The sequence below is a fragment of the Pseudophryne corroboree genome, chromosome 4 (assembly GCF_028390025.1).
Source record: "Pseudophryne corroboree isolate aPseCor3 chromosome 4, aPseCor3.hap2, whole genome shotgun sequence".
In the NCBI taxonomy this organism is placed as follows: domain Eukaryota; kingdom Metazoa; phylum Chordata; class Amphibia; order Anura; family Myobatrachidae; genus Pseudophryne; species Pseudophryne corroboree.
In genome coordinates this window covers 527,080,980-527,102,333 of record NC_086447.1, presented here as the reverse complement: position 1 = coordinate 527,102,333, position 21,354 = coordinate 527,080,980, and the positions used below count along the sequence as shown (strand labels likewise).

The 21,354-nt window shown below is 41.6% G+C and overlaps 1 protein-coding gene across 1 annotated transcript in view; it reads right to left on the bottom strand.

The window, feature by feature from the left end:
• Window positions 1-21,354, bottom strand: part of NKAIN2 (sodium/potassium transporting ATPase interacting 2) — a 1,538,622-nt gene that overhangs the window by 104,325 nt on the left and 1,412,943 nt on the right. The window contains exon 5 of the mRNA XM_063917263.1: window positions 8,144-8,204. Within this exon, the coding sequence (XP_063773333.1) occupies window positions 8,144-8,204 (61 nt within the window). The remainder of the gene's footprint in view (window positions 1-8,143; window positions 8,205-21,354) is intronic.

Below are 21,354 nucleotides of genomic sequence, written 5' to 3'. Positions count from 1 at the left end.
AGGGTTCGAGCAATCTTCATCGCCCCAGACTGGCCAAGGAGGGCTTGGTACCCAGATCTTCAGGAGTTGCTCATAGAAGATCCTCGGCCTCTTCCTCTTCGCGAGGACCTGCTGCAGCAGGGGCCGTGCGTGTATCAGGACTTACTGCGGCTACGTTTGACGGCATGGCTGTTGAGCGCCGGATCCTAGCCCATAAGGGTATTCCAAAAGAAGTCATTCCCACACTTATTCAGGCCAGGAAAGGAATAACGTCTAAACATTACCACCGTATTTGGAGAAAATATGTGTCTTGGTGTGAATCCAAGAAAGCTCCTATGGAAGAGTTTCACTTGGAATGTTTTCTCCATTTTCTGCAGGCTGGTGTGGAGGCGGGCCTTCGATTGGGGTCAATCAAGGTCCAGATTTCGGCCTTGTCAGTGTTCTTCCAAAAACAATTGGCCTCTCTTCCAGAGGTTCAGACCTTCGTGAAAGGTGTTCTGCACATCCAGCCTCCTTTTGTGCCTCCAGTGGCACCATGGGACCTTAATGTGGTGTTGCATTTCCTTCAATCGGATTGGTTTGAGCCTCTACGAGAGATAGAGTTGAAGTTTCTCACTTGGAAAGTGGTGATGCTTTTGGCATTGGCATCCGCACGGCGGGTGTCTGAATTGGGGGCTTTGTCTCACAAGAGCACTTACCTGATTTTCCATGAAGATAGGCAGAGTTGCGAACTTGCCAACATTTTCTTCCAAAGGTGGTTTCTTCTTTCCACATAAACCAACCTATTGTGGTGCCAGTGGTTACTGACACGTTCACTGAGTCAAAGTCTCTAGATGTGGTTAGAGCTTTGAAGATTTATGTCGCTAGAACAGCTCGAAATCGGAAAACAGAGTCTTTGTTTGTCCTGTATGCTCCCAACAAGATTGGGTGTCCTGCTTCCACTTACAAACATATGTTAATATAGGGCATTAACAAAAATCCGCAAGGCAGAACAGCGTGAGTGGATCCACATAAACATACCGTAACGGTATGTTTATGTGGATCCGCTCACGCTGAACTTTGGTGCTCGAACTGATTTACTGAATCCACTATCCAGAAGTGAGTTACAGTGTACCCGTGGACATCTTTCTGGGGAATATCAGGAGTGGGGACCAGCTGTTCTGCCTTGCGGATTTTTGTTAATGCCCTATATTAACATATGTTTGTAAGTGGAACCATTCATTAAAGTTGCTATTGTTTTTATCATTCTGCACTATTTTGCACTTTTTTGTTTTTTATGGAACACGATGTGATCCGGTGGACGTCCTGAAAGAGGTCCTTTGCTGTAGTGCCTATGTGGATGATTCTATACGTTTGAAAAAATCACTTGTTTGTAAGTGTGCATCGTGCAATAAAACGATCATTTTAATTATAAATCAATCTGCACTATTATTGTATGTCTTTTTGTCCTCTAGATGAATTATTGACACCTAAGGATGAATAAAGACTGTAATTCCTAATTAAGTATAATTAGTGGCAACACTGTAAGGAGTTATGTGAAGTGGTGTTCTACTTCATTGTAATTGGTGGACGTGGTTTTCCCTTTAGCACTAATTAGTTGCTGTGTATTTTTCTTCACGTTTCGTACTTTTGAGTAAATTGGTGCTTACTCACACACAGGAATTATAGCTGCATTGTGGGGGAAATTCATTGCGCACTTTGGTTATAATCTTTGTATTCTGTCCTGCTTCCAAGCAGACTATTGCACGTTGGATCAGAAGTACGATTCAGCAAGCTCATACTACGGCTGGATTGCCGTTGCCGAAGTCGGTGAAGGCCCATTCTACTAGGAAGGTGGGCTCATCCTGGGCGGCTGCCCGGGGGGTCTCGGCATTACAACTTTGCAGAGCAGCTACTTGGTCGGGGTCAAACACATTTGCAAAATTCTACAAGTTTGATACCTTGGCCGATGAAGACCTCAAGTTTGGTCAATCGGTGCTGCAGGGTCATCTGCACTCTCCCGCCCGTACTGAAGCTTTGGTATAAACCCCATGGTCAATAAGTGGACCCCAGCATCCTCTAGGATGTAGGAGAAAACAGGATTTTAATACCTACCGGTAAATCCTTTTCTCCTAGTCCGTAGAGGATGCTGAGCGCCCGTCCCAGTGCGTACTTTACCTGCAGTTTTGTTATAAACAAGTTGTGTTATGTTAGTTTCAGCTTGTTGCTGCAATTGATTCATACCTGTTGGCGTGTGTTGTGTTGATGGCCATGTGTGCGGCATGGTTGAGGTGTGAGCTGGTATGTATCTCACCACTAGTATTAAAGTAAATCCTTTCCTCGAAATGTCCTCTCCCTGGGCACAGTTCCTATAACTGGAGTCTGGAGGAGGGGCATAGAGGGAGGAGCCAGTTCACACCCATTAAAAAGTCTTAAGAGTGCTTTTGGCTCCTGCGGAACCGTCTATACCCCATGGCAGAGGCGTATCTTGGGCAGGGCGAGCAGGGCACATGCCCTGGGCGCCGTAGCAGGATTCACAGAAGGGCAGTTTATATGGTGCAGTGTCAGCCGCTGTACATACATCCCGCCCCACCTCTGCTCCGGACTGTCAAAGGGCAGCTGGGGACAGTTGTGCCCACAATGATGTGGGAATGTACACCCACATCACCGCCGGACCAATAGGAAAAGGATGGGGTGGGGAAGAACAGCAGGCAAGATCATTGGGTGGGCGGAGCGTCCGGAGGCATCCCAGGCTATGTTTAATTGGAGTCTGGCAGCTGGCACTCCCGCGTAGTGGATACCGCTGGTGCCAGATCGGGGCTGCTGAGCAGTGGTGAGTGACAAACGCTGCAGATCGCAGTGAGCGGGAATCACACTGCTGAAGATCGCGGGGACACATGCTGAGCGGGCGCCGAGAATACATGCTGAGGTGAGCGGGCGCCGAGGACACACGCTGAACGCTAGCAGGGGCACATGATAAAGTGTATGACCCTACTGGCCTACTTACTTCTGCTGGAGGCTCCTCCCCCCAACTCTCTGACACACACGGCAGCCGGGCAGCGGAGACCGGAGCCGAAAGCTTCCTGCAACCACAAGGTCCTCACATCTTTGTTTAGAAACAGCCGGTAAATTAAGTGAACATGATGGGGGTGGGATGTATGAGGTGGTAGAGTATGAGGAGGTGTCTGAGTGTTACTGTGTACTGTATAAGGGGTGGGGTGTGTGTGTGTGTGTATGAGCAAGGAGGACTGGGGGCTGTAGTATATGGGGGGCTTGGAGTGTATGAGAGAGGTGTCTAGTGTATAAGGGGGGACTTGCTGGGTGTTGCAGTGTATGAGGGGGGCTGTCTGGGTGTTGGGGTGTATGAGGAAGGAAAGGCTGGGTGCTGTAGTATATGAGGGGGATGTTGGGGGTTGTAGTGTATGAGAGGGGGTGCTGGGGGTTGGGGTGTATGAGGAAGGGGAGCTGGGTTCTATTGTGTATAAGAGGGGGATGTTGGGGGTTGTAGTGTATGAGAGGGGGAGCTGGGGGTTGGGGTGTATGAGGAAAGGGGGCTGGGTGTAGAAGTGTATGAGGAGGGGTTGGAGTGTATGAGGAAGGGGGGTTGGGTGCTGTAGTGTATGAGGGGGGTGTTGGGGTGTATAAAGAAGGGGGACTGGGTGCTGTAGTGCATGGAGGAGGTGTTGGGTGTATGAGGAAGGGGGGCTGGTTGCTGTAGTGCATGGAGGAGGTGTTGGGTGTATGAGGAAGGGGGGCTGGTTGCTGTAGTATATGGGGGGGCAAAGGCGTAATTAAAGGGGGTCGAGTAGGGCACTTGGCCTGGGCGCCTTGGCAGGCCCAGCAGAGGGGGGTGCCGGCGGCGGCCAGGGCATCATGCCCACTCGCCCCTGCTACTATTGCCGCACGTCACCTCTGCGATCCTCAGCTGCCGCCCGCCGCCACGTCTCTCACATCAAATGACGTGTTGAGCGGGCAGTGCAAAACAGCCTCCCCTGCTTCCCTCAGTCCCTGTCGAGGCATAACTGTCAATGCTGACCTGTGCAGGTGGCCGCGGAGCGCCATCAGCGGCGCCCGCTCTAGTGACTGCTGGTCGCGGGAATGAGGTGTCATCCATTTGCGACACCCTCAACCAGAACACAGTTCGGATTAGGGAGCAGCCGTCTTGTATGCAGGGGCGGCCCCGGCGGTAAATTGGTGCTCCTCAGGCGGCGTTGCTGCAGCAGCGGTACCCGGGCCATAAGCCTCGAGAAGGTGCAAGGGGAATACTGACGGGGAGTCCCAGGCCGACATACAGCGACAGGAAGAGAGGATCATCCGAAGTCCCAGCGGGTAGCCGGAGAACAGAGCCAGCAATGAGGCAGGGGAGCTATACGGGAAGCCAGCACTACAGAAGCTTACTGCAGGCAGGTACCGAGGATTCGGAGAGCGGGGAAGAGCTGCATGAGGGAGAAGACGCGTCAGGGGGAAGAGCTGCTCCAGCAGGAGAGAAGATCCCCCTTCGGAGCACAGCAGACCACACTGAAAATGGTGCATCCCCGATGCGGTGCTCTGTATCCCGGGTGGCGCCGAAGACGTGGAGTGTCAGAGGTGGCAGAAGCGCCGCAGCTTGGGGTGAGAAATTGCTGCAACCCTTCCACTGCTAAACTCTGCAATTAGTCAAATAAGGGGGTAGGCTCCCCTCAGCACAGTGCCCCGCAGGATTAGTTAACTAAGGGGGAAGGCTCCCCTCACCACAGTGCCCCACAGGCCTTGTTAATTAAGGGGGTAGGATCCCCTCACTCTATAATGTGAATTTCGGCTCATAACGTGTGCTATGTGAATTTCGGCTCATACCGTGTGCTATAATGTGAATTTTGGCTCATACCGTGTGCTATAATGTGAATTTCGGCTCATACTGTGTGCTATAATGTGAAAGGGGCACCAGTACTAGATAGTATAAGGGGTCCTACTACACTGAAGGACACGCCCCCTTTTGAGTGACCACACCCCCTTTTCCGAAGCGCGCGCGCATAATTGCAACTTTCACTTTTTCATTCTCCCTTTAAACATTTCACTTCAACCACTGCACCTACATCGATCTATACATACATACCCTGACATCTTTATATACAGCGACACCGGTGGCGTGCGCACACACTTTCCTTTTTCTTGTTTTTTTTTTTTTTTTTTTTTGGGGGGGGCGCCATTATTGATCTTGCCCTGGGCTCCAAAAACCCTAGTTACGCCTCTGCCCCATGGTCAACAAGTGGACCCCAGCATCCTCTACGGACTAGGAGAAAAGGATTTACCGGTAGGTATTAAAATCCTGTTTTTTGCCTTTTAACCTTATCAGGTGGGGGATTCATTTCATCCATATATATCTAATAAAAGTTAACTTTTGACACTTATTCTTTAGCTATACCAACTTAGTGCACCACATCGCTACCCTTTTTTTCCTTTACAATACAAAGTATTTTGCACAAGGTAAACATAACTTGTCTACATTGAAATATATGATAATAGATCAGGTACAAGAGGATCTTTGTGGAGGGGATTGCTGAAATAGGCTACTTCATCTTGAAGCACAATGGATATTTGAACTTGACACTGTTAGACCTGGAGGTCAAATGATCAATTATCATATAATATGTTTCTTTAATAAATTAATCTACAAAGCGCTATTTCTTATTCATTTCATACTTCAGTCCATTTTTATAATGCCACTAGAGGTGTACATTTTCATCAAAATGTCTAACCAAAGTATTCGATTTTTGGGGGGATACTCTCTGTGTCACTTTACTAGTTATAACTTGTCCTTCCACAGTATACTGCGTGCATTTTGATTAGTATGATTTTTCCTGTTTGGGGCTCTTTAGGTAAGCTGGTTTTATATTTGTTGTTATTTACTGCATATCATGATGACCGATTAATACTCCAAAACATCAACATGTACCCCTTGGGAACTCTTAGCGCTCCTCCACTGCCAGCATTCTGGTGTGCGAGATGCCGCTGTTGGGATCTTAACAGCCAGCATCCTGCCTACCAGTAAATAGTATGTATTCCTCCTCTTGTGCCTTCTATCTTAGACAGATTTAAAAATTTCTACTCTGTAAAATACTTATCTGAGAGACACTGTGGCATTGGAGATAGGGGAGAAAAATGCCCTAGGAAAAAGGAGGAGTCAAAAGTGACCTATATCTGAAATTGGGACTATTGGAGGCAAACACTAAGTGAAGAAAGCTGGGGAAAGAAAACAATCCCCTATGTGCTGGTGGAATAATGGGGAGGTAGTTTAGCCATAAACATAAAGGGGGGAATTGAATTAGATAAGATAATTTACCACATGATAATTGAAGCAGAAGGGCTATTTAATTAGAGACAGCAGCAGCCTGCAGGCTGCAGTTAATAAAGATTTCTTTTTCAGAATGCAAGACCATGTAGGTCTCGTGCTGGGTCTGTTGTGTTGTAGCTGGAGCTCTTGAGAACTACAGAGACGATGACATACAGTAGACATATTTGCCCCTACAAAAGGCAGTTTGGTTTTCCAATGCTTAATATAGTTCTATTAATGGCAAAAAAAGCTAATTATGTGGAAATGGACTAATGGAAACATTAATCAAAGATTTATAATTGAAAGCAGCATGTCATGCAGTGAAGAAAGCATATACAATAAACAAGAGAATAAAGAAGTAACACATTAGGGCACTTTTGATAAAAGCTGCATCACTGTTCCTGATTAAGGGGGAGATGTACTAAGCAGTGATAAAAGAGGAGAAGTGAGCCAATGGAGAAGCTGCCCATGGCAATCAATCAGCATTGACATAACATTTATAATTTGCATACTATAAAAGTATACAGAGCAGCTGATTGGTTGCCATGAGCAACTTCTCCATTGGCTCACTTTTCCACTTTTATCACTGATTAGTACATATCCCCCTTAATCCAAAAACCAAAGTGAGAAATGTTGCAAAGTTACGGTTGGTACAATGGGTGGTGCTAATGGTGGTGGAAAGCTAATATAGGTAAGAGATCTCTTTCATGTTTGTACGAAATGCACAAGCATGCTGCGTTTTTCTATGTTACGGAACTGCTAATTATTGCAAGGGAAGCTGCCGCCCAGGAAAGTAGATAGACGCCCACTGAGCCATCTCAAAGTCCTCTGCAATTGCGTACTCATATGCAGCACTGATATAATAAGTAACAAGGAACTACTCCTACTCCTAAGGCTGACCTATCGTTACATAGACTAGCGGCAGCAGTAGCAGTGCTGGCACTATGTTTCCCTATGTACATTATCACAGCTGAAGGCAGATACACGCCTCAAAAACAGCCATAACACACTTATATTTTTGCCACCACTCCCACTTTAACTTCCGTAAACAGTCCCCTAAAAGAGAGTGTTTGAGTGAGAGAGAGAGAGAGAGAGAGAGAGAGGGGGGGGGGGGGGGGAGAAAGAGCAATATAGAACATGTGGGATAATGTGTGCAGTGCATGTTTACTTACAATTAATTGTTAATGTATTCTGCAATAGAGCGGGCTGGGAAAAATGGTATTACTAAATTTATCTGAATGCCAGCTTTAAGTTAAGGATCTATGTTTTACATTCAGCTGTTCCAATAACGTTAGTCCACACAAAAAGTCTGCATATAAAAGCCTGAACCTGGACAATGCTCACAACTGTCCCATGTTAAGCAAATGTGAAAAAGTAACCTTGTTGTTGGACATACTTTACGTAACTGTTGTGTATATTACCTATTGCTGTGTACACAGGTAGTGTAAAATTACCATGGAAACTAGCCTCAACCACTGTTTCTCCATTACCTTGTGTAATTACTTTAGCTTCCCTCTATATGAGGGTCATGGTACTTCACATTGTAATCATTACGTTCTAAATCAAATAAAAACTTTATAAAATCATACAGTATATTATGTTTTCCTGCTGCACAGAAAGTCAGAAACACAAATTCAAGGCTGGTGAGTTTTGCCAATTGCAATTACTTTCTAAATGATTGTACCCAATGAATATCCTACATATAGTGCATATCATTTATCAACTTGGCAGTGGCATTCATTCTTTTTGGTTCAGTAGCCTTACATAGCTTTTCTGCATTAATAAAAAAGTTCAGACTTTTTTTTTTAGATTCTCAGTATGTCACTGAAGTTCATGGTCATGGTAATATAATATGTCACAAGTATGAATACTTACAACTGTCTTCTTCTTCCGAAATACATTTCAAGACATAACACGCATAGATAAAACCAGCAAGCTGAAATAAAACAGATATATGTGATGTTAAGGGCCAGTAATGGATCATGTACAACACTTGGACACTTATACTTCATGTGCTACTCAAGCATAAGAACTATCATTCTGGACTAATGATAACATTTTATTGTGTAATTCACATACAGTTAAACCCTGATTTTATGTTTACCAAATTGTGTAAATACAGAAAACTGTAAAATTATGGAAAAGTCTAAAAAGCACCAAAACCTTAAATTAAACAAGGAAAAAAATACCAAAGATAATTAGGAAATATTCCCCCATAATAGAATATAATATAATAGTGATACAAGAATGTTGTATTGCCGTTTCATTCACTGTTTGCTATTCATATACAGTATTTTCTAGAAACAACTGTAAAAAATGTTAAAGCTCTGGGATCATTGTTAGATGCAGTTTGGTTTCATTGATGGTCAAACAAGGAAAAACCTGATTTTGGCACTCTAAACATACTACTGGTACAATTATGAAAAATGAGTAGTGATATCTCAGACTTTGTATTCTGTAAATTCAATGTTGCATATATATATATATATATATATATATATTTATATATACAGGTTGAGTATCCCTTATCCAAAATGCTTGGGACCAGAAGTATTTTGGATATCGGATTTTTCCGTATTTTGGAATAATTGCATACCATAATGAGATATCATGGCGATGGGACCTAAGTCTAAGCACAGAATGCATTTATGTTTCATATACACCTTTAACACACAGCCGGAATAACTTTGCGCATTAAACAAAGTATGTGTAAATTCACACAATTCATTTATGTTTCATATACACCTTATACACACAGCCTGAAGGTCATTTAATACAATATTTTGAATAACTTTGTGTATTAAACAAAGTTTGTGTACATTGAGCCATCAGAAAACAAAGGTTTCACTATCTCACTCTCACTCAAAAAATTCTGTATTTCGGAATATTTGGATATGGGATACTCAACCTGTATATATATATATATATATATATATATATATATATATATATATATACTCTCTTAAGTGTAAAATGTATACTGTGAAATAAATAAAAATTATATACAAAAAATAAAATAAAACCAGTATTGTGTTATATGCGACACTTAAAACACAATCTATATACAGTGTCTGAGAATATATGAGGATCCTGTCCCAAAGCTTTGCAACAAGATGCACAAATACTCTTAATATTTTTAAAGCAATATATTTAATACACACAAAAAAATAGACTAAAAAAACAGCAGGCATACAGTAAGTACCTGTAGCAAACGTACAAAGGGCCTAATTCAGTAATGATTGCAAATTCTGTTAATTAGCAGAATTTGCAATCCTTCTGAAAGCATGCTAGGGGCCGCCCATCGCAGGGCAAGGCCGCCCAGCATGCTGACCGCTGCCTCCACCCCATCGCTTCATAGCAGAAATTAGGGTTCTCTCCTGCTGGCGCAGCTTAGCTGTGGTTAGATCGCATTTTGCGATCCAACCTGAGTTAGGCCCAATGTACATACATTTTAAAAGCTTATCTTTCCAAAACCATGGAGTCAGGAAAGAAACCACAGCCCTATGTGTTTTGTCTCTAGCTTCAGACTTTTTCAAGGGAAGAAATATGAAGCTACAGACAAATGCTTAGGAAAGCTGAGGATAATCTTGAATGACATTAAACTCTGCATCTATTTTACTTCATTGTGCTAGTTTTATTCCACTCACTGATTTACTTGTGAATGGTGAAATAAACAGAAGAAAAGAAGAGGGCACATGGACTGGTGAACTGTCAGAAGTCCATTATACCGCTATCACTTCTAAACCTGGGTCCGAACTAGGTAAAATGAACATGGTTCAAGCCTGCTATGCCCCATTCTTACTAAAGGTTGGACCCAGGTTATTCCCAGGTTGTCTCCTCCAAACTGAATCCATGCTGCACATATCTCCTAGCAGCTTTGAAAGGTATTTCAGGTAAACTAACCTGTATTGTACCTTCCAGATTAAATTGTATACAGGTCAGTCCCAGGTTCCCAAGATGAAGTCCACTGAGATAACACTGGCCATCTTGGTTAAGGGCAAAACTAAGGGCAAATCAGGAACAAATAGTGACCGCTTGTGGTCAGAGTTGTGATAATCAGATACAATTCCTTACAGTATTCTTCCCTTCAATAACATCCTCTAGACTGTGCTTTGCCAGGTTTTCCTGGATATCTCTGATGGAATTCACGCATTAATTGAGGGGCATGAATTGCCATCTTATCAAATATTGAAGCTTGTTTCGATAAATGCGTGAATCCACAAATGCCTCTACTAAGAATTCCTCATGTTCATTAACTCGGACAGGATCTCGGACAGGATCTGGGGGAGATAAGATGCGTCCAGCAAATGGATTTAGTGTGACTGGTTTGGAGTTGTGAATAACTGGATGAATCTTCATGGAATCTGGGAGTTCAAGCTTAAAGGAAACTGGATTGACCTGAGCTAAGATATTAAATGGGCCTATGAATTTTGGCCCTAGTTTTGGTGTAGGCACACTTAATTTCAGATTTCATGTAGAGAGCCAGACTTTATCACCAATCTTAAAAACTGGTGCAGCTTTATGGTGCCTATCAGCACTTATCTTATAGCTGTCCTGGGCATAATGCAATGTTTCTTTTAATACCTCAAGATTACTTTGTAGATAAGTAGTCTATCAGCAATAGCAGGAATAGCGCAATCCTGTGGAAAATTAGGAAGCATACTGTATTTGAGTGATACACCAGATTAGAAAAGAAAGGACTCTGGTGAAGGCATGCTGAGAGTTATTATATGAAAACTCTGCCATTGGGAGTACATCAACCCAATCATCTTTCATATGGCAAATATAACACCTTAAATATTGTTCCAATGTCTGGTTGGTTCACTCTGTTTGACCATTTGATTGCTGATGGAAGGCAGTTGACAGGTTAATCTTTATATTAAGAGCTGTACAAAATTGCTTCCATAAATGTGAAGTAAATTGAACTCCCCGATCTGAAACCATATAATCAGGTACTCCATGAAGTCGAAACACTACTTTGATCAACAATTCTGCTGTCTCTTTTGCAGAGGGTAGTCCATGACAGGGCACAAAGTGGGCCATCTTTGTAAGTCGATCCACCACCACTAAGATTGTAGTCACACTTTTTTGATGGCGGTAAATCAACAATAAAATCCAGGGAATTGACCCCCATGGACAAGAGGGAATAGGTAGTGGTTGTAATAGTCCAAATGGATAACTATGGGAAACCTTAGATCTGGCACAAATACTGCAGGATAGTTCAAATTTGTTAACATCCTATTTACATTTTGGTCACCAGAAATAATGAGATAACAGTTCATGGGTCTTTTGCATGCCGTTGTGGACTGCCAGTGTAGAGTCATGGACATATTGCAGTACTTTCAATTGTGCTGATCCTGGTACATACAAATGATGTTGGTACTTCCATAAAATGTTCCTGCAGACTAAATGTAAATCTAATGGAGGACTTAAAAGGATGGGATCTGTCCTGCAGCCTTCTTTGATATCAGATATCAGCTCACCTGTGCAAATAACTCCAAAAGTTTGAATTAGGGAGGATTGTTTCTTCCAACTCCACCTGAGGAGAGTCATAAATATCTGCTCTGGATATAGCATCAACTTTCCCATTGCTAGATCCTGGTCTGTAAGAAATAACAAAATCAAAACGATTCAGGAATAAGCTCCATCTGGCTTGTTGGGATGAAAGTCTCTTTGCAGACAAGTTATTTGACAACTAACTGATCAATTGGATCCCTAAAAACATAATTTATAAAATGTTGGAATATTGCGGGGCATTACACAACCCAAAAAGGCATTACTAAATTTTCATAATGTCCATATTTAGTACAACATGCAGTCTTCCATTCATCGCCAGGTCTTATGCAGATTAGGTTATATGCCCCTCATAGATCTAATTTACTGAAAATTTTAGCTGTTCGAAGCCACTCCAACAATTCTTAAATGAAGGGGAGAGGATACCGATTTTTAATTGTAATTTTATTCAGTTCCCTAAAATCAATGCATGCTCTTAATGAACCATCCTTCTTTTTTACAAAGAAAATAGGCGCTTCTGCTGGTGTTGTTAAGGGATGAAAGGACCTTCATTTCAGGTTCAGCTAATGGATAAATGTGTCCAAAAGGTATGGTGGCCCCAGGTAACAAATCCACAGAACAATCATATGGTCTATGAGGAGGTAGTTTGTCAGCATTCCTCTTATCACAGACATCACCAAACTCTTGATATTGTGGAAGTAATTGTTTCAGTGCTGGCACGGAATCACAACTTTTGTTCCCCTATATAGGAGAGAGTTCAGCTTTAGCCTCAGAGACACCAAGCTCCTGAGAGAATGAAACTGTCTTTGTTTCCCAGTCGATGGTTGGACTATTTGCAGCTAATCAAGGATTTCCCAGAATAATGGCAAACTGGGCAGAGGAGATCAGGAAAAAGATATTTGTCTCATAGTGATTTGATTCAATTGCTAGTTCCAAGGGTTCAGTTTCATGAGTAACAGGACAAGAGTTCAGGGGTGAACCATCTGCAGTTTCCATTAAAATCGGAGTCTGTCTTTCTTGGAACTTTATTTTGTTCTTCTTAGCAAACAGTATATCCATAAAGTTGCCATTTGTATCAGAATCCACCATGGCTGAAGTGGAAATCCAATGAGAGTTGGCCTGAAAATGTACTGGAATTAATAAGGGAGAACTTTGATTTTCTTTATTCTTCTCAATTGTTGCTAAAGAAGACAAACTTGGAAAAATAGCATTCAAGTGGTGAGGGGTATCAGAAACCACAGATTCTTGATCAGAAACATCAACCTCCGCTAAGGTGGCAGCAGCTTTATTTGGATTTCTGGGACATTTTGATGCATAATTCCCTGGTTTGCCACAACAGAGACACAAACTCCTGACGGCGTTGCTCCCATTTTTCGTATAAACTTTGTTTGTGAAGTGTGTCCACTTGCATGGGTTAAATTTTAAATTCAGTGTTTGTTTTCACCTTGGCCATCCCGAAATTTGAAGCAGTAAATTCACGATAATTTGGATTAGTCCAGGTTGAAGCCCATCTCTCTTGCCATCTCCCAGTTAAGCAGGCATCAATACGAATGCAATGATCGATAAAAGATTCAAGTTTAGTGGGTGCATCTGCCCATGCCAAGTCATCTTTATTAGTATCAGACAATCCTTTATGGTAAACATACAGTTTTGCCTCAGTATTCCATGTGGTGTCAAGAGCCCATCTCCAAAAATCATCAGTATATTCTGCAACTGTGCGTCTCCCCTGACAAAGTTTCAGTAATGCCTTTTCAGCCGTTTCCATCCAGTTTGGATAATCAAAAGTTAATCTCATGGCTTTGGGAAATTCATCAAAATTCTCTAACATGTGGCTCTTGGTCTCAATATAGGGTGAGGCCCATGTCAGTGCTGCATCTTTAAGTAACAAAAGTATACATCGTACCTTCCGCCATTCAGTTTTCAAGTGAGAATTATATAGGTCAAAGTGCATCTGACACTGATTAATAAATCCACAAACCTTTTGAGGGTCTCCCCCAAACTAGGCTGGTAGGAGAGGAAGTGTAGCAGAAGAAGGTGATACAGCAGTTGATTGATTCTCCTAGTCTAAAATACGATTTTCATATTGGCATATTCACATTAAAAATTATTGAAAACCTTTCTGTGCATCCCAAGCCTTTTGTGAAATAGTTTGCATTTCTTGTTTAATTGTGACTCAAATTCCACACAACTTTCTTTAAGAAATGTTAATTCTGTCTGGCACGCAGTTAACATGGTGGCTAAACTTGATACACGCCGCTTAATAGGCACATCTTTGGCGGACTCCATTTTAGGCTTGAGTATCCTGTCACATCCCTGGTAATGTACCTGAAGTCCAGTAGCCAACAGAAAGTATATAAACAGCAAAATATTCAGGAGCAGAAACAGCAGATGTAGATCTGGTCAGTATCCAAGCAGGCAGTCAGATGCATGCCAATGATGGTACACCAGGAGGTAATCAAAGGTAAATCAAGTATGCAGGAACAAGTAACAGGAGCTGAGCGAGCAGAATACTCAAGCATGGTTTAACTCAGGAAGTGCCTATTTATAGGCCCAAACAGGAAACAGGATCCAAGACGGAGTCCACTGAGCTAACACTGGCTATCTTGGTTAAGGGCAAAACTAATGGCAAATCAGGAACAAATAGTGACCTCTTGTGGTCGAAAGTGTGATAATTAGATACAATTCCTTACAGGCACACAACCTGAGTTAACCCTTTCACATTAAGCTAGGAATATTTCTTGGCAGTATCCTTGGTCAGAGACTCTGTGTGAAAGGGGTTTAATTGGTCTTGTTATCTGGATATGCTGCTGGTATCAATATTACAATTTGGCACTTTAAGCCATAATATTGATGAGATTCAATCATTATATTTCTCAAATTAAATCCCAATCACAGACAAATACATGTTACAGTTTGTAAGGACCAACAAAATCGATAACTAAGCTTTAATGTAGGTATTTAGGATACCACTGATTTTCAAAATTGGAACTTAAACATACAGTATGTTGAACAAAGCAGTATTTATTTAATTTCCATTATTACCCCAAAGTGTAATTACAGTAATTTAGAAAAAAATATGTTTTTTGAACACTAACCCTTTGTTTCTCTATGTCCATTTAAATGTACATTATTAAAAATGTATTGCATAGATTGTATTGTGATAACGGCTGCCATTGAAATCCCAATGTCCATTTAAATGTACGAAAAAAAAGTGAAATGTTTCCAGCAAATGCTAGAGTATCAAAATATCAAATTAGAACAAATCACAATGTTTTGATGTATGAGCTACAACGCATTTTGTACTAAAAACGAAAATCACCAACATTTTGGGTTACTTAGAGCCTCATTAATCTACTTTACCAGTGTCATCACTGGGATATACAAGAAACATGCAATGGGCCATAAAGGTTTAACCTAAATATTTAGTCTTGTTGTATAGTAAGAATTACTTAAGGGTTAATATAATTTAATTCCATATGTAACAAATTAAAATGGTGAAAAATGTTTTCAACAATCTCAATACTGTCTGTCCAAACAAAACCACACCAGTAATTTTTGGGCATAGATGCCTAATATTAATGTGGAATCCAAAACTGGTTGATTTTGATAAAGTACAACTTCTAGATGCTGACAGCTGAGAAATTGATGCAATCTATTAAGATAGGGACAAATCACTCTTTCTGATTGCACAATGGCAGTAGGACAGCTCAAATCTGAGTAGCGAGTTTGGCTAGTGTTGATCATATTTTAAATGAACATTACCTGTAATAAATATGATTAGATTCATGGCATAGAAAAGTATTGCTGCTAATCTATATATCAACCACCTTTGCTGTATTAAAACCCTGGAAACTAGATGCTTCTTTAGGACGATAAGCAAAAATTGGCTAATTCATAAATTCCCAAAGGAAAGTACTGTACTTCTATCATGGCCTCAAGCACCTTACTGTTTGTACAGTGTTCATTTTGACAACGATTCTCAATATCATTTTAGTCTTAGTCCCTTGCTTAAAATTGTAGTTGTTTTAAAGTCACATTTTAGTCATTTTCTTTTGCTTTGTTTTAGTCAAGATTTAGTCAATGGATCTCAGTTCACAGTTTAATGATACTCTAATGAATTTTTCTGAAGACCATTCCTCTAAAATTATCTAGAGAAGTTTGCATACCTGTAACTATGTGTTTAGTTATCTAGGCTCAGTAAGCTGAGAATGTGTTACATACTGAGGGGCAGATGTACTAAAAGTAATAAAGTGAACAGTAATAAATTGCCACCCTACCAGCTCCTGACATTTTTAAAACACAGGCTGTAACATGGCAGTTAGGAGCTGATTGGCTGGCACTTTATCTCTCTCTACTTTTTACTTTTCGAGGCTTAGTACATCTCCCCCTATGTCTGACTTACCGTAGTGCTTATAGAAGAAAGTGGTTATCCCGCATAGGTTAGTTGAATGATAATAATGTATCTTGAAATCAGCATACCTTATGCATAAATTGTTGAAATGACTGTATTAGAAAGCGCTGGAAGTGCTCCACGGGATCAAATACAAATACTTGTAAAAAATGAGATCAAAACAAAAGGAGTGTTGATCACAGAGAAAGAATCCCTTTTTGGAGCACTCTTTTTTAAACAATCATGTGGGTTGAAAATATTATAATGATTAAAACTTAGCTTTTATTTGTCTTTTCTTAGTATAAAATAGGTGGCACATAACAATCATTTAGTGTGCTCTGAAAAGAAAACATATACAGTATATACACATGAGATAAAAAAAAAATAATTATAGAATAATGGTTATCTGTGGTGATAATTCAAACATAGAAAATCTCACTAATGAGAAAAACACGGCTTTAAGGTCCCAATGTTCAATATTATTTGTTAACTCAATATTAATAATCCACCTCTATTGCACATAGTTTTTTTCACACAGGAATGGGGCGTACAGTATAATGGCAGTCAAACATTCAAAGTAAATATAAGACAATCTGCAGTATATAGATTACAAAAAATGCAGGTGACCAATCCCACGTGGCGAAACGTGTTCTATGGCAACAGTGTAGGCTCCCCGCTGCAGGGGAAACCACGCTCAGATGGCTGACGGTCCTCCGCTCGATGCTGCACATACATATAGGTATCGTCTATCTTCTTTGTGGTGCGCGCTCATGTCCCGACAGCGAATCCGGCTCTTGCATGTAACTGTAACAGAGGCAGCCTAACACCGCACACGGGACAACAGAGTGGCATCACTCTTCTCTACTCTTCTACTAGTGTGTCTGTGGTCCCTCTCTCACCCCCATCCGCTCATTGAAGACAGGCGGCAGCAGAAGGGCTTGCACAATACATTACCAGGTCTCCTCTATACACGCATACATCTATTACAGCCGTGCAATTGGAATTATTATCCATATCTAGGATGTGTATTTAAATTCTGTATTTAACCTTGCATTGCGTGTTTAGAACAATTAAGGTGACACATGTATGTCACTCGGAATAGACCCTTTATTTACCCTCAGATGTCATATCTAACCCTGCATTTGAACTCATTTTAAAATAGAGGGGATTTACATTTATTAGCTGGTACAAATTGGGCACCATATACACAGTCGAGAGCACAAGCCCATTATTTGTAAGTTATAGACTGCAGATTGTCTTTGATTTACTTTAAATGTTTAACTGCCATTATGTGCCCCATTCCAGTGTGAAAAAAATATGTGCAATAGAGGTGGATTCATAATATTGATTTAACGAATAATATTGAACATTGGGACCTTAAAGCCGTCTTTTTCTCATTTGTGAGATTTTCTATGTTTGAATTATCACCACAGATAACTATTATTCTATAATTAATTATTTTTATCTCATGTGTACATATATATATATATATTCTTTTCAGAGCACTCTAAATGATTGCTATGTGCCACCTATTTTATATTAAGTTAAGACAAATAATAGCTACGTTTTAATCATTATAATATTTTCAACCCACATGATTGTTTAAAAAAGAGTGCTCCAAAAAGGGATTCTTTCTCTGTTATCAACTCTCCTTTTGTTTTGATCTCATTTTTTCCAAGTGACCGTAGTGCTCCCCAGTGTCGGACTGGAGCATGTAGGGTCCACCGGGGGGATACAATAGTAGGGGCCCATGTTTAGGGAAGTGGGCAGTCTCTAGAGGGAGTGTGCCCAGCCGCCACATTGGTTTGCCTAACCATTTTACAAGTGTTGGTACCTTAGATAAATATATACAGTAAATACTGTAGTGTATGCATGATAATGTTCTAGATTAGTAACAGTACAGTCTGGAACCTGATCCCTAGAGGAGGGGGTGGGCCCCCAGGCAGTAGGGCCCACCGGTACCCTAGTGGGCCAGTCCAACCCTGGTGCTCCATATATCATGTACGCACACATTAAAGCCTTAAGTTTGTTAGAACAAACAAATGCAGTACACAATACTTTTTCTTTCACTGCAGGTCATATTTATTTATTTTTTCAAATATCTAGAACACACAATTATTCTTCAAAAAATGTTAAATCCTACTTCCAGTGTTAATTTTGACAGGGATTTTAAATTTAGTTTTAGTCCCTTTTTTATTTGCTTTGTTTTAGTTAACATTTAGTCAGTTTATCTCAGTTTTCATTTTAGTGTAACCCCCTCTCACCACCCTTGGGTAATTAATACCTATGTGCCTCCACCCAAGCTATATTATATCTGGCGTGCTTGGGTAAACCTGATAGGCAGGCAGTCTAGCAGTGTCCTACATGTACAGTAGTTGTGTGAGATTACAATTGTACTACTTTAAACAATACCATGACATTTACACCTGAAATCACTGAATTATGGCCCTCATTCCGAGTTGTTCGCTCGGTAATTTTCTTCGCATCTCAGCGATTTTCTGCTAACTGCGCATGCGCAATGTTCGCACTGCGACTGCGCCAAGTAAATTTGCTATGAAGATTGGTATTTTACTCACGGCATTACGAGGTTTTTTCTCCGTACTGGAGATCGGAGTGTGATTGACAGGAAGTGGGTGTTTCTGGGCGGAAACTGTTTTATGGGAGTGTGTGAAAAAACGCTACCATTTCTGGGAAAAACGCGGGAGTGGCAGGAGAAACGGAGGAGTGTCTGGGCGAACGCTGGGTGTGTTTGTGACGTCAAACCAGGAACGACAAGCACTGAACTGATCGCACTGGAAGAGTAAGTCTCGAGCTACTCAGAAACTGCACAGAGAAGTCTTTTCGCAATATTGCAAATCTTTCATTCGCAACTTTGATAAGCTAAGATTCACTCCCAGTAGGAGGCGGCTTAGCGTGTGCAATGCTGCTAAAAGCAGCTTGCGAGCGAACAACTCGGAATGAGGGCCAATATGTATACCTGTCTTCTTTCCCTCCTTCCACAAAGAAGATTACACTGGAACGTTATTAAACAGGCAAGTACATAGGTTTAATGTGAGCGCTTAGGTATAATAACATTGGCAACATTAACATTTACCTAATAGTTGTACCGTATGTAGTTGTAGAACACACATATATACCCTATTAAATACAAATGTCCAATGCATGCAATTGACTAGTGTGCGGAAAACAAAACAAAAATCATAAATATTAACCCGGGTTTAAATTTTATTCACTGTGTACTGCAGTAACATTGGTGCACTTACGTTGGGGCCCTTTAAGGGAGATCCTAAGTTTGGTTAGCTGTGACAAATCTCTAAGTATTTCATTAGCTCCACAGTGAAGGATTAGTCAGCACTATATTATGTATATTGTTGATTCTCCTTGTAAGCATAAACTGAGTTTGAAGTTATATTTCTCTGTTTAACAAACTGTTTAGTTGAATGTAGAAATGTTACTGTTTTATACAGAAAATTACAATTCAACTACTCTTTATACCTGAGTTTAATCCCCTTCTGGAAAGAGTTCAGCCCCTTTATATTTAATTCACTCCTCCGTAAAACTCAACTGCAACCACCAAATAAATATTTCCTTTCCAGTTCTAAATTTGCTTTTAAGGCAGCATATTTCTCTTCATCAGCCATAGTTAGAGCTTACCCTCCAATTTACTATATGTAGTCATAGGGTGTAGGAGGGTATGCCGGCGGCCGGGCTCCCGGCTGTCAGCATACCGGCGCAGGAATCCCAACTGCCGGCATACCGACAGCTGGGTGAGCGCAAATGAGCCCCTTGCTATCTATTCTCCCTTCAGAGAGGTCGTGGACCCCCAAGAGTGAGAAAAGGTGTCAGTATGCCGGCTGCTGGGATTCTGGCGCCGGTATACTGTGCACCGGAATCCCGACAGCCGGCAAACTGAAGACCACCCGTAGTCATACATGCAACCACTCTAAGGTCCTGACACTCTTCTACTAACTTTTGACAGAAAAGTTATTTGTTTAGTTCTGTCAGCTGCTCTTTACTCTGCAACTGTTATGGAGTTAAAGCAATAGGTAGCAACATCATGAAATATGTTCAATTTGCCGGCTGTCGGGTTCCCGGCAGTCTAGATACTGCCAGCCAACAATGCTGCAAGCCGGAATCCCGGCAAGACAGGACTATTCCCACTCGTTCGTGTCCACGACACCCAAAGAGTGAGAATAGATCCTGTGGTGAGCCACTGAGCCCGCAAGGGGATTATTTGAGCTTGCTCTGCTGTCAGCATTCTGGCGGATGGGATGCCGCTGTTGGGATATGGACAGCCGGCATCCGCCCGCTGGTAAATCATACTAAATCCAACATCACAGTTGGTGCTACTTATTATGTGAGCTGAGTAATGTAGCTACCACTACAATGTTTATGAACTCCCATTAATGAGATCAATTATATTTAATGCAACTATACTGTAATTTATCTTCTTGAATTATTGGTCACTTTGCTGCTATAATAGCTATAAAGTATTAGTCTAAGATATTTACTCCTTTGAAGCTACAAGTGCTTGTAATATTAGCTGCAGGGCAGGGGCTGTCATTTTGCCTTGGTGATACTAAAAAGGCTGCAGTGTAGCTGGGGCGAGTGTAGGACTACACTTACAAATACTTCGCTGCTGCTCAGTCTCTGACTCCTGGAGACCCTCCCCCAAATTTCTCCCTTGGGGGGCTATTCATGAAGCAGTGGAAAGAGTGGAGAAGTGAACCAGTGGAGAAGTTGCCCTTGGCAACCAATCAGCATTGAAGTAACATTTATCATTTGCATATTATAAAATTATACAGAGCAGCTGATTGGTTGCCATGGGCAACTTCTCCACTGGCTCATTTCTCCACTCTGATCACTGCTTACAGCCACACAGAATGGAGCCTCTCCTGCTGCTGCTTCTGGCTACTGTGTTGTGGCTGTCAGAGTCTGTGCTTGCAATAAGTAGTGCTGACTTAACTTGGGGACAGGAAGGAACCATCTCCGCCATTCCTATCACAGACGCACCATTCCATAGCTGCTGGATGAGTTGATCAGCGCTGCTGCAGGGTTCTGGGAACAGCGCTGAGACTCAATGCCGCTGTCACCACCTTTACAGCCAGGAAGGATTGCTCTGACTTCACACACTAAGCCACCACCGGCCACCGCAATCTATACAGCTCAGCTCTAATGAGGG